The sequence below is a fragment of the Pleurodeles waltl genome, chromosome 10, assembly GCF_031143425.1.
Source record: "Pleurodeles waltl isolate 20211129_DDA chromosome 10, aPleWal1.hap1.20221129, whole genome shotgun sequence".
NCBI lineage: Eukaryota > Metazoa > Chordata > Amphibia > Caudata > Salamandridae > Pleurodeles > Pleurodeles waltl.
The window spans coordinates 69,135,034-69,149,316 of NC_090449.1; the positions used below are offsets into that span (position 1 = coordinate 69,135,034).

At 45.9% G+C, this 14,283-nt stretch overlaps 1 protein-coding gene across 2 annotated transcripts in view; it reads right to left on the bottom strand.

Moving 5' to 3' along the window:
- PRKCB (protein kinase C beta) overlaps window positions 1–14,283 on the bottom strand; it is a 799,526-nt gene that overhangs the window by 317,915 nt on the left and 467,328 nt on the right. For both annotated transcript variants that reach the window (XM_069209698.1, XM_069209697.1), the window contains exons 6-7: window positions 9,616–9,772; window positions 6,777–6,911 (exon numbers count right to left, since the gene is read on the bottom strand). In XM_069209698.1, the coding sequence (XP_069065799.1) occupies window positions 6,777–6,911; window positions 9,616–9,772 (292 nt within the window). The remainder of the gene's footprint in view (window positions 1–6,776; window positions 6,912–9,615; window positions 9,773–14,283) is intronic.

Here is a 14,283-nt window from a genome sequence, read left to right on the forward strand (position 1 = left end):
TCCCTCGGGGTACCAAGAATAGATTTTGGTGGTCTACTGTGGTGTTCAGTATTTGATACATACTAAAACCCTCATTACAAGTTAGGCGGAATAGGTCAGGTTTTTACCTCAAACACCATTACCCCAGAGTGAGATATTTACCACCTGCGGTAAAGTCCTCCGATTATGACTTTTTAACTTGTAAATGATACACAACTTGTAGAATCGATATTCAACATACCTAATTATGCATGTTTTGCAGTTTTTCCAGGCTTTCCTCCAATAGATTTGGTCAGGTTTCAAATGCCAGAATTTCTCATAGGAAAATCATCATACAACAGGGATCACAATTTAGCCCTGCACTTGTAATCGTGGCCTAAATGGTTTGGTTTACCAAGTGCCGCCACTTCAATAGTAAGATCTAAACTGCCAGACAGAATGTTCCCCATTTGCTGTCCTCATGTGGCATGGACTTCACACAGCTTTCACATTTCGTCTTGCTGTGTGAGAAGGATTGATCCCCTGTACCACATCTGGTCTCGCACGTGAACATGTGTAGGGGGCACAGCATGGTTGGCCGATGGCAGAGGTGGGATGGTAGACTATGTCACCGCCACTCAGAATTAGGTATATGGCAGTACAATAGGATGAAGCAGCTTTTGGAGTTACAAAACCCTTGTCTCAGGCCAGCGCATTTAGTGATAATCCAGAAAATCATGAATAAACTCACACTTTGTTCCTCCATGTGCAATTTTATGGACTCTATAGAACAGCCTGTCAGATACCTGATGTTGACCCCACCTTTCTGCGCCAATGTTCGTCTGTTTCCTGACTTTTACTAGAACCCTGATTGCTAAAAGGTGTCACTTGGAGGGCAAAGATAAGAGGCCTTAATCACAGTTTGGGGGACACGGTACTCTGTCACAAACGATCTATTTGGAGTCGGGGGACCAGCATGTTTCCGACAGCAGAGCCTCAACTGGCAGAAACCTTCGACAATGGTCAGACTGACTTTAGGCCGTCGGACAAGTACCTCAGAGCTTCCACCATATTTAGAGAGGATGCTCTGATAGGATTTTCAGGACCGCCAGAGAAAGCCTTGCGGTCCTGAACGCGGAAACAAATCAATGACACTTACACGCAGGAAGCAAACTCCCAGCATTTGCGGATCAACTACTTTTTTCCATAACAAACACAAACAAGCATTTTCAATGCAACGGGTCTTGCATTAGTTCGAGATAGAGCTATTAGCGTTGTAAAGAAAAAAAACACTGCGCGATCGCACTATGTACCATGCAGCATGATCGTGCTGCGTAGAAAATAAACAGATAAAGTAGTCCGGACACCATGCTGAAAACATCGAGCCTCGTATGTTTTAGTAGTTTACTAGTGCTGTGTAGGTGGGCTAAACACCGGAAAAGCCATGACCTATGCATGCTTTTCACATATGAAAGCAAGCAGATTTTAAAAGGCAAGCCCACAAACCAATATAAGTGACTGACGTGACATGGAGCGCTTTGCGTCCGCCCATAAAAACCTCTCTGTGTGAGCTCATCGAGTTTGCCATCCCCACAGCAAACCTTCATTCATTTAGTGGAGCTGGCGTGGTCGTGCCCTGCCGAGGTGGCGCCTCTACTGAAGGCCCGGAGATGTCCCTCTGTCCAGTGGATATGTCCAGATGTGGTGGACTGTACTTCAAACAGAGTGCGGAATGTATCTCTCAGGGGACCAGGCAGAATGGAGTACAGCGCAACAAACCCTAAATTAACCTGTATGGCCTATGTGCAGTGTTTGACTAGGGACCAAACAACTTCAGACCAAAGAGTAAGTTTCAGATTTTCTAGGATTTACTTCAGTGAGAACCTAAATAAACATCTTAGTTTTTGACAGACTTGTTATTTAAGACCTGATGAAATACTTGCGCCTTGTAATGAAACTGAACACGTGTGTAAAATGTGATGAACCTTATTAATTGTGCACCATGGCATGAATTTAATAGATTGAGATCATTAATGGAAAAAGATCTTTGTTATTAAGTAGAGAACAGAACGGTGAAGAGTGAGAGACAAATGACTGAGTTGTTAAAAGAAATCCACTAATGTTACAAATGTTACAGTCAAATGTTACAGTGGCTCTGCAAGAGTGGATTGGGAATGTGTTGCAATGGACTGAGGAGTACTGGAATGTTACCATACTTGGTCTGGTCATGCCCAAACATGTTAGCTTTAAATTTACTTCAGAATGCTCAACAATACAATTTTGAATTTGGACATTGTTTATTTATTCGAAATTGTGAGATTGCATGACAATTATTAAAATGAGCAAAGCAAACAATGTTAATTAATCGTGGCCTGAGAAAATAAAGGTCACCCGCATCCTTCTTCTGATCCCTCATCCATTTTCCGTCAATGTACCCTCTCTCTCCTGTTACCCACATCTCTCTGTCACTATGTCCTTCTCATGATATCTCATCTTCCTTTTGATACTTTATGTTTCACCTCTCACCCCAGCCTTCGATGACCATCCACATCCAAGACCTATACCCCAACATTTTCCTCATAACCCATCTTTCAAACAATACTTCCTACATCTTTTGATATCAAACCTCTGTTGCAGATACCTCTCTTAATACCCATCCTTGTTCTGATAACCCATCCTTCTCCTATCACCTACACGGTCGTCACCACATCCTTCTCCTGTCACTTATACTGCTCTGTAACCGCGTCCTTCTCCCGATACCCATCCTTCCGCTGTCACTTATACCGCTCTGTAACCGCATCCTTCCCCAGATACCCATCCTTCCCCGGTCACTTATACCGCTCTGTAACCGCGTCCTTCTCCCAATACCCATCCTTCTCCTGTCACTTATACCGCTCTGTAACCGCATCCTTCCCCAGATACCCATCCTTCCCCGGTCACTTATACCGCTCTGTAACCGCGTCCTTTTCCCAATACCCATCCTTCTCCTGTCACTTATACCGCTCTGTAACTGCATCCTTCCCCAGATACCCATCCTTCCCCTGTCACTTATACCGCTCTGTAACCGCGTCCTTCCCCAGATACCCATCCTTCTCTTGTCACTTATACCGCTCTGTAACCGCGTCCTTCCCCAGATACCCATCCTTCTCCTGTCACTTATACCGCTCTGTAACCGCGTCCTTCCCCAGATACCCATCCTTCTCCTGTCACTTATACCGCTCTGTAACGGCATCCTTCCCCAGATACCCATCCTTCTCCCGTCACTTATACCGCTCTGTAACCGCGTCCTTCTCCCGATACCCATCCTTCTCCTGTGTCACTTATACCGCTCTGTAACCGCGTCCTTCCCCAGATACCCATCCTTCGCCTGTCACTTATACCGCTCTGTAACCGCGTCCTTCCCCCGATACCCATCCTTCTCCTGTCACTTATACCGCTCTGTAACCGCGTCCTTCCCCAGATACCCATCCTTCGCCTGTCACTTATACCGCTCTGTAACCGCGTCCTTCCCCCAATACTCATCCTTCTCCTGTCACTTATACTGCTCTGTAACCGCGTCCTTCTCCCGATACCCATCCTTCTCCTGTCACTTATACCGCTCTGTAACCGCGTCCTTCCCCCGATACCCATCCTTCTCCTGTCACATATACCGCTCTGTAAACGCGTCCTTCCCCCGATACCCATCCTTCTCCTGTCACTTATACCGCTCTGTAACCGCGTCCTTCCCCAGATACCCATCCTTCTCCTGTCACTTATACCGCTCTGTAACCGCGTCCTTCTCCCGATACCCATCCTTCTCCTGTCACTTATACCGCTCTGTAACCGCATCCTTCCCCAGATACCCATCCTTCTCCCGTCACTTATACCGCTCTGTAACCGCGTCCTTCTCCCGATACCCATCCTTCTCCTGTCACTTATACCGCTCTGTAACCGCATCCTTCCCCAGATACCCATCCTTCGCCTGTCACTTATACCGCTCTGTAACCGCGTCCTTCCCCCGATACCCATCCTTCTCCTGTCACTTATACCGCTCTGTAACCGCGTCCTTCCCCAGATACCCATCCTTCTCCTGTCACTTATACCGCTCTGTAACCGCGTCCTTCCCCAGATACCCATCCTTCTCCTGTCACTTATACCGCTCTGTAACCGCGTCCTTCCCCCGATACCCATCTTTCTCCTGTCACTTATACCGCTCTGTAACCGCATCCTTCCCCAGATACCCATCCTTCTCCTGTCACTTATACCGCTCTGTAACCGCATCCTTCCCCAGATACCCATCCTTCGCCTGTCACTTATACCGCTCTGTAACCGCGTCCTTCCCCCGATACCCATCCTTCTCCTGTCACTTATACCGCTCTGTAACCGCGTCCTTCCCCAGATACCCATCCTTCTCCTGTCACTTATACCGCTCTGTAACTGCATCCTTACCCAGATACCCATCCTTCTCCTGTCACTTATACCGCTCTGTAACCGCGTCCTTCTCCCGATACCCATCCTTCTCCTGTCACTTATACCGCTCTGTAACCGCATCCTTCCCCAGATACCCATCCTTCGCCTGTCACTTATACCGCTCTGTAACCGCGTCCTTCCCCCGATACCCATCCTTCTCCTGTCACTTATACCGCTCTGTAACCGCGTCCTTCCCCAGATTCCCATCCTTCGCCTGTCACTTATACCGCTCTGTAACCGCGTCCTTCCCCCAATACCCATCCTTCTCTTGTCACTTATACCACTCTGTAACCGCTTATACCACTCTGTAACCGCATCCTTCCCCCGATACCCATCCTTCTCCTGTCACTTATACCGCTCTGTAACCGCGTCCTTCCCCAGATACCCATCCTTCGCCTGTCACTTATACCGCTCTGTAACCGCGTCCTTCCCCCTATACCCATCCTTCTCTTGTCACTTATACCGCTCTGTAACCGCGTCCTTCCCCCGATACCCATCCTTCTCCTGTCACTTATACCGCTCTGTAACCGCGTCCTTCCCCAGATACCCATCCTTCGCCTGTCACTTATACCGCTCTGTAACCGCGTCCTTCCCCCGATACCCATCCTTCTCTTGTCACTTATACCACTCTGTAACCGCATCCTTCCCCCGATACCCATCCTTCTCCTGTCACTTATACCGCTCTGTAACCGCGCCATTCCCCCGATACCCGTCCGTTCTCCTGTCACTTATACCGCTCTGCAACTGCGTCCTTCCCCCGATACCCGTCCTTCGCCTGTCACTTATACCGCTCTGCAACTGCGTCCTTCCCCCGATACCCGTCCTTCGCCTGTCACTTATACCGCTCTGTAACCGCATCCTTCTCCGGATACCCGTCCTTCGCCTGTCACTTATACCGCTCTGTAACCGCATCCTTCTCCTATTAACCGTCTTTCTCCTGTCACTTATACCGCTCTGTAACCGCATCCTTCTCCCGATACCCATCCTTCTCCTGTCACTTATACCGCTCTGTCACTGCGTCATTCCCCCGATACTCATCCTTCCCCTGTCACTTATACCGCTCTGTAACCGCATCCTTCTCCCGATAACCATCCTTCTCCTGTCACTTATACCGCTCTGTAAACGCATCCTTCCCCGATACCCATCCTTCTCCCGTCACTTATACCGCTCTGTAAGCCCGTCCTTCCCCCGATACCCATCCTTCTCCCGTCACGTATACCACTCTCTAACCACGTCCTTCCCCTGATACCCATCCTTCTCCTGTCACTTATACCGCTCTGTAACCCCGTCCTTCCCCCAATAGCCATCCTTCCCCTGTCACTTATACCGCTCTGTAACCCCGTCCTTCCCCCGATACCCATCCTTCTCCTGTCACTTATACCACTCTGTAACCGTGTCCTTACCCCGATACCCATCCTTCTCCTTCACCTATACCATTCTGTCAAAATGTTTTCTATTTCCTGATACTTCTTTTAACACCACATCCTTCTCCTGATACCCCATTCCTTTACTGTCGCCTACACAATTCTTTTGCCATATCCTTCTCCTAATACTCCATCCTTCTCCTGTCATTTACCCTAGTGGTTCCCAACCTTTTGACTTCTGTGGACCCTCGCTTTATCATTATTGGAACCCAGGGACCCCCACTGGATCATTACTGGAAACTGGAGACCCCCCACTGAGTCATTACTGAAAGTTAAGGGTCATATTCTGTTAATAATATTTAATTTTTTAAGCAGTCGCTGGCCCCCTGAGGAGACATCACGGACCCCTTTGGGTCCCTGGACCACATGTTGGGAACCACTGAGTTACACCATTTATGTCACAGCATCTCCTGTTGGATGATCCTTCTTTTAATACTCCATCCTTCTGATATCCTATCCTCCTGTCACCTACACCATTTGGTTATCCCATCCTTCTCCTGATAACTTATCTTTCCTCTGATAGCTCATCCTTCCCCCGTCACCTACACCATTTTGCCACCTCTGCCTTCTCCTGATACCTCATCCCTCCACTGTCACCTACACCATTTTGCCACCTCTGCCTTCTCCTGATACCTCATCCCTCCACTGTCACCTACACCATTCTGCCACATCCCCCTCCTCCTGATACCCCATCCATCTCCTGTCCTCACTGTGCTGTCACCGCAACCTTCACCTGTCAGCCTCACCGTACTGTCACTGCAACCTTCACCTGTCACCCTCACCGTGCTGTCCCTGCACCTTTCTCCTGATCTTGCATCCTTCTCTCCTCGTTGCATCCTCTTCCTCTAAACCAACGCCTTCCCTGTCATCCAACCTACAGCCTGTTCCGTGATACTCTGCCTCGATCACAGCAGGCCCTCTGGAAGAGGTGGCCACAGATCTTACCATCCATCCACCCCCGCCTTCAGCAGCTCCGAGATGCCAAAGGACAGTGAGCCCATGAAGTCATTGCGACTGGTCAGGTCCCAGTCCCAGATCTCCACCGACAGCCTCCGGTCCTTGTCGCTCTCTTTCAGCTTACTGATGGAGAGAGAGAGAAGGGGCAAGGAGTGAGTGACAGGGGGTATGAGAGAACAAGCGACAGCAAATAACATTAGGACACGGTTACTCTGAGGCAGAACCAGAAAACACATCTCAGCCTCCATCTGGGTTCCATTGTTTTCCGAAGTCATGCAAAGTATTACCAATTTTCTAACTGTAACATGTCATGGATATCATTACCAATAGGACAGCAAAGCGAGTTGAATGCTCACTGCTGAAACATGCAGTGATATGCAGTCCACAACATTGTTTCATGCCAAGGCTAACTCCTCCTTTCATACTTCAGAGTTGAATAAACCGAGTAATAATAAATTGAGTAATACTAAAGCTGGTTAATTACAGCACTTAGAAAAGGTAGACGTGAAATATGAAGTGCTACTTAAAATGAATTATCATCACAGACCCTCATGAGCTAGAACACAGACACCTGTGAAGGCACACTCATGCATTTACCGACTCACATTAATAAACAGCACTTTATTTAAAAAAATCAAAACGGTTGTTAACGCAAAAGTTGCACCTGCAGTGACTGATAGTAATGTACAATTAGTTGCTTAGAACTTGGTTATCAAAACATTATTTTAATGATGGTTTTAAAGCGAAGGCATATTGAGTAAAATATAAGAGGCGCAAATGATACCTGGAAAAAGAGGCACAGAGTGTAAAACCACATAGATTAGCAAATACCAGTGGTTATGACGAAAGATGTCTGAATTGCAAAATTACAGAAAGGGTAAAAAGCAGTGAGCATGAATCTGTTATAAAGATATTGTAAAGTGACTCTGAAATGAACAAAGGATAAAGAAGGTCAAAGGGAAAAAAAGGTTTCGATGCATTTCGGGCTCATTTTTCCAGGAGGCCTTCTTCAGGGCATTAACATTCCATGTGTTTTAGAAGGCGATAGACATCTTACACTGGCTATCAGAGTGCTCAAGTCTTCCACCTGCAACCACCCACCCCCATGAAGAGCTCCTGGGGGCAAATGAACCCAAAAAGCATTGGGGTTTGGTAAATGACAATTAATTGCACAAGATGTACACAGCGTACATTTTATGGAAATTACCATGAAAAAATAAAAATGAATAAAATAAATGGTAGACGATGAATTATTCAAGAAAAGTTAAGAACAGTGAACACAAAGCGTGAAGGAAATCGAGATTGGAGGACACTTGTGAAGTAGTGCAATCAGGGAGGACCCTCCGCAGGTTAGGCGCACTCCTTACGAAACATACTACCCAGTGATCAGAGGGTGGTACACAAGGTTGCAGAGAAGAAATTCAAGCATTCGATCAAGATGTTGAAACTCATAAAACAGCAATGAAAACCAGGAGTGCTAAGGTCTCCATATTTGTTTACACTGATCTGCAGGCCCCACTTTCACTGAGCTGCGTGTCTTAGTCTTAGGCACTGCATGACCCACTGTTAATAAACTTCATGCGTCACTGCCCGGGCTGCATGTTCCATGGTCACTGAGCTGCATGCTCCGCCGTCACTGAACTTTGCGCCCACTGTCACTAAGCTGCATGCCAATGAGCCCAGTGAGCTGTAAGCCTGTCACTGAATTGCATGCCCTGTGCCCCACAGCAATTCATGCCTGACTGCCACTGAGCTACACATGTGCACTGTCAGTGAGCTACACACAAGTGCTATCAGTGAGCTGCATGCATCCACTACACTTATCAGTAACATGCAAGTGCACACTATCAGTGAGCTGAATGCATCCACTACACTAACAGTGAGCTGCATGTGCACACTATCAGTGAGCTACATGCGTGCACTATCAGTGAGCTGCATGCATTCACTCCACTATCAGTGAGCTGCATGTGCACACTAACTGAGGTGCATGTGCACACTAACAGTAAGCTGAATGCTCACACTAACAGCAAGCTGAATGTGCACACTAAGAGTCAGCTGCATGCACACACTAACAGTCAGCTGCCTGCACACACTAACAGTCAGCTGCATACGCACACTTACAGTGAGCTGTATGCGTGCACTATCAGTAAGCTGAATGTCTGCACTATCTGTGAGCTGCATGCATCCACTACGCTATCAGTGAGCTGCTTGTGCGTACTATTAATGAGTTTCATGCATGCACTATCAGTGAGCTGCATGTGTGCTCTATCAGTGAGCTGCATGCATCCACTACACTATTAGTAAGCTGCATACATTCACTACACTATCAGTGAGCTGCATGCATCCACTACACTATAAGTGAGCTGCACGCATGCACTATGCACGCATTATCTGTGAGCTGCATGCATCCACTACGCTATCAGTGAGCTGCTTGTGCGTACTATTAATGAGCTGCATGCATGCACTATCAGTGAGCTGCAAGCATCCACTACACTTTTAGTAAGCTGCATGCATCCACTACAGTATCAGTGAGCTGCATGCATGCACTATCAGTGAGCTGCAAGCATCCGCTACACTATCAGTGAGCTGCATGCATCCACTACACTATCAGTGAGCTGCATGCATCCACTACAGTATCAGTGAGCTGCACGCATACACTATCAGTGAACTACATGCATGCACTATCAGTGAGCTACATGAATCCCCTACACTATCAGTGAGCTGCACACATGCACTATCACTGAGCAGCATTCCCCAAAGCCATGGATCTAAGTGACTCACTCCCACTGGACAGTGTGACCAGCCAGTACTTAGTAGTTCTACTCACAATTTAAATGTCTCATTCCAGGATGGGTTCAGCGAGCATTTGATGGTTTTTGTCTTCTGCTTGCTCTCCCCCTTAGGATCAGGGATGAGCTTCAGTTTCACGTATGGATCTGATGAGCCATTGGGGTCCATGGGAACCAAATTTTTACCATCCCCAACTGTAAGAAAAATAAAAGAATGAATCAGACAACAGAATATGTACAACCCAGAACCTTGCCCCTAGAAGAGGGTTCCACAGAAAGAGAGTGGACAGGACAGGGCAGCAAGGGAAGAGTGCAAGAATTACAATATATCCTTGCAGAAGTAAAACGGAGACGTCCTTGCCAATAATGTAGAAGTAACAAGTTACTCACCTGGAACTATAGATTCTCAGGCCTTCTAGCATAGCCAGGATTCATGAGAAGGAAGTGACAGAGAGCCCGGAATGGAGGGAGGAAATGGGGATAATTGCCCAAAGGGACATAGAAGAACTACTCAGCCAAGGTGTGATACCAGAAAACCATTGTCAGAGTACTGTCTGACATAAATATGATGTCCTAAATATTGTCTACAAAAATATGAACCCATTGAAATTAATAATAGAAAATGTACACCTCACTGGACAATATTTTTCTAAATGATATTCAAAACAGGATGTTTATGTCTGAGTATATTGGTGTTGCAATATTTTGACAACTGAGCTTTGCCAAATGTGGCACTTGTCGAATCATCTGTGCTATCTCATGACAGGCACAAGTACCCATTTAGAAGCCTGTAGCTCATAAAAAGTACAATAGGTTTGAACAAGGCAGTTGATGCGGCTTTAAATTTTGCTGAATAGCCCATGGTCTCTTGATGGGCGGGCAGGGCCGGCTCCTTTGCAATGGCGAAGGAGCGTTGCCCCCCTGGATAAGCCAGGAGCTGAAAGATAAAACAATATTTAATTATCATTTTATATTTCAGCTGCTGGCTCAGCCAGCAGCATGCGAAGGGAGGGGCGAGGCTGTGCCGCAGTACTTGGGAGGGGGGAGGAGAACAGAGTGCATCTAAGTGCGCATGTGTGTTTGGCCGGCCGTCTCACGCCATCCAAATGCACATGCGCACTTAGTTTTCTCCAGCCTGGCTGTGTTGAAAACCCAGGCTGGAGAAACTGCACAGACACAGGGTTGTGTCTAAGCGGCAGTCCAAGCATCTCAGACCAATCCTGATTCTGCTTTCATGCTACGTTTAGCATGAAAGCAGTGTCAGGAATGCTGGGGACCTGGTGCTGGTGTCCCAGTGAATGCTGGGACACCACATCGAGTGAAGGAATAGGTGCTACGCAGCAGGAGGCGGCGGCAAAAGTTACATTTTTATTTTTTTATTATTCCTACATACCCAAGTCTCCATCCCTCCCCCTTCCCGCTCCTTCCCTTGAGATTTGCGGCAGCCTCTGCTGTGTGCAGCTACATATTTATTCATTTAATTCACATATTTTAAAAAAAAACTAATTCCAAATTCCACATCACATAGGGCTAACACACTAACAAGACAAATGACTAGTTTTCGAGTAAAAGCTATGTCTCTGTGCAGAGATCTCCACACCTGTAGCAGAATCATCAGATAGAAATGAAAGGAGATCTCTTGTTAGAAGCTTGGGAAATGTGTTTTAGAATATGTAAAATGTAACAAAATACAAATTGCAAATATCTAGCCATAGTAATATTGCTTTATGTACTAAAAAAATACTTTTGTGACTACTGGTCTGTATTTCCTCAACAACAGTGCTTAATTTGAGCCGGTGGTGCCCGGCACTTAATTGACTGCACAGGCACTTATGACAGCTGCCATATGGTGGTGCTGTTGTTTAATTTAGAGATTAGGAGAACAGCAGTTCTTAATTAAGTCAATATACATTCAATACAACTTTTACCTGCTGTTCAAACCATTCTTATAGCTTTGCAGCCTTGAACAATCTGAATTGTTACACTTGTGGTAGTGTGATGGTTAGTAGTTGTGTAGGTACTGTTAGTGGCAGTGCCAGCAGTAGCAATGTGTGGTGCCTGCTGCGGGGCCTTTTGACGAGGGCGCTGGTGCTTATTTTTGAACAAATTAAGCACTGCTCAAAAGTGAGCTCCTGCTCCAGCATACCATAATGCATTAGGAAAATGTTTCCTTTCCTCGCTAATGACCAGCAGCTGCCGGTGTTATCACCCGACATAATGTCCAGACTGTATTATTGTCCTTTACCCAGGCACATCTAAGACTAAAGTGTCCAGATGCCAGTATATTCAGAATTACGCAGTGAGGCTGGTCTGTAACCTCAAGAAATGTTAACAAGTATCAGCAGAAAAAATCTGTAATGTTGGCCCACTAACCAAAGGATCAAGCTCATCCATGGTACATAAAACATTCTATGGAAGATCTCCAAGGATTATAGCTCCAGTGAAGGTTGTCCGGTGAAGCACTATTGCCCTCAGTGATCATTAAGAACATAAAGCCCATCTTCCCTGCACATGCCAAGTAGAAACAAAGGTCACAGTGGGATGCATTCGATCCGCTCAAAGGCTGCAAACTGGGGAATGACCTTCCAATGACCTTGAGACAAATATCTGTCCTTCAGAAAAGTAATTAAAGTTATCCTATTTAATTAAGGGAAGATAAACCTTTCTCCAGATTTCACCACAGCTTTCTCTATTTAGTTAGCTCTGTTTTAGTTTTAGCAACAAGGAGCCACATGGGTGAGGTATGTGGTGCTTTATGAGGAAATCAATTCATTAATCAGTGCCAAGGTTCCCAAAGGGGCATGCCAGTGGCAGCAGCTGTAGTGCCTGGCTCCATCCAGATGACACCCATGGACTCGCCATCATTGAATAAATACTGTGACAAAGATTGAGGGACTTGGCAATGGCCACGCCCCAAGCGTTTAGGTCCTGTTCTGAAGATCTGGGCCCAGGAGCTCTCAGGCAGCCTGTGACTTTCAATTTCCTGTGGAGCGCACAGCCGCTTCACACCAATAACCTCATTTCATGGAGAAATGCTGATTTTCCGGGCTCCATGTGAGCGAAAGACAAGCCTATCTGAGCACACATCTGTGGAACAGAAAGAGACTGCGCTCAATCAGGGCGACGAATCACCTCCGCCACAGTAATATAGTGGTCGGCAGAGGGAGGGACCGCTAAGAAGCTTTTCTCCATCTGAAATTAGTTTCAGAGAAAAAAACTCAATTTATTGCTGATCTGGAAGCTGCAAAAGCTACCAGTTATTAAAACAACCTAATTTTTTTTGCTCACTGAACGTCCTAAATTATGACTTACGAGCATGCGCACACACACACATACACTACAAACACACATACATGCATACATACATCACAGACCGAAACACACAAGTGTTGAAAGCAACCTGATCGGTTGTTCACAAACACAAGAATGTAGGCCTTAGCGGTTGTAGCTTAGTTGGCGAATGAGATCAGCTGGTCTGCAGAACAGGCAGTCCAATCCACAAGAGTAAAAAGGTACAAAAACAGAAAATCATTTACTCTTTTAAAATGTATACACCATACTTGAAAACTCCACAGGAAGGGAGTAAACAACTATATCCAGGGTGGTTCTAGGATTACTTGGGCCCTGGGTAGAAAAGGAACATGCAAGGCCCCTCTAATTTGCATAAAATGTAATATCACAGGAAGTGACATCACCGGAATTGGCATCAATTAACCCTTATTTTCTAGCATTGTTGAAGCACTTTTGCAAGAAGAAACCTGCACAGTGTGGATATCACAAAAGTGGCTAAAATTATAAACAATAACTCCAATAAAATACGTACATGTATTTTAAAGTTCTAATGAGTGGAAGTACATTACATTAATCAAATTCGGTGGAAAAGCTAGGCACAGGTCTCTCCAAAACCAACATGATTAGTTCGATGTTCGCTGTTTAGAGATTAGTGCGTGATTAACATTCCAAGACAGATTATCCCAGAACAATACAGTGTGTTTTCAAGTGACTTCCCATCCCCCCTTTATGTCAGTGAGGTTTAAAGATTAGGAAATTGGTTTTCAGGGGACGTGGAGGATCAACACAGAGGGATACATGCTAGCTCGCTGCAAGTGCTGCAGGAAGGAACAGAAGCCACAGATTCTAAAAGCTACTATGAGGAAATGGCATGAATGTCATCCACGGGGGAGGGGGGACGGGGGGGGCAATACACTTCCAGGCAGAAGCACCAAAGGCTGCACACTGAGCACCTAAACACAGCAATTACTCTGAATTTCCATTTCTACGAGATACAAAGAGCTAAACTAAGTTAAAGATATATATAAGAGCTGGCTGAAAAGGGACAACAATTTGTGGCCGGGAAAAAAACTACAAAAAGCTACATTGAGAGCCAGGCAGCAAAGTAGTAGATTAAAGTAACACTTCAAGAAAGACTTGTTATAGTAGACTCTATGCAGTTTACACCTATACAGAAAGGAGATCTAGTGATGTGGACTAGTTTTAACATTTTAAGCTACATGTCCCTAATTCTGTGAAGACACCTGTCAAAATGCAAAGGGTCAAGAAAAATGCTGCTGAACTCATACCTAGCCGAAGTAATAACCGACTTGCGCCTGCCCTCAAGAAAATCCATTGAATCTTGGTTGAAGAGATAATTTAATGCAAGACAATTCACTTAAGTCATGCCCAAGGTTAAAAAAAAAACTTTTGGT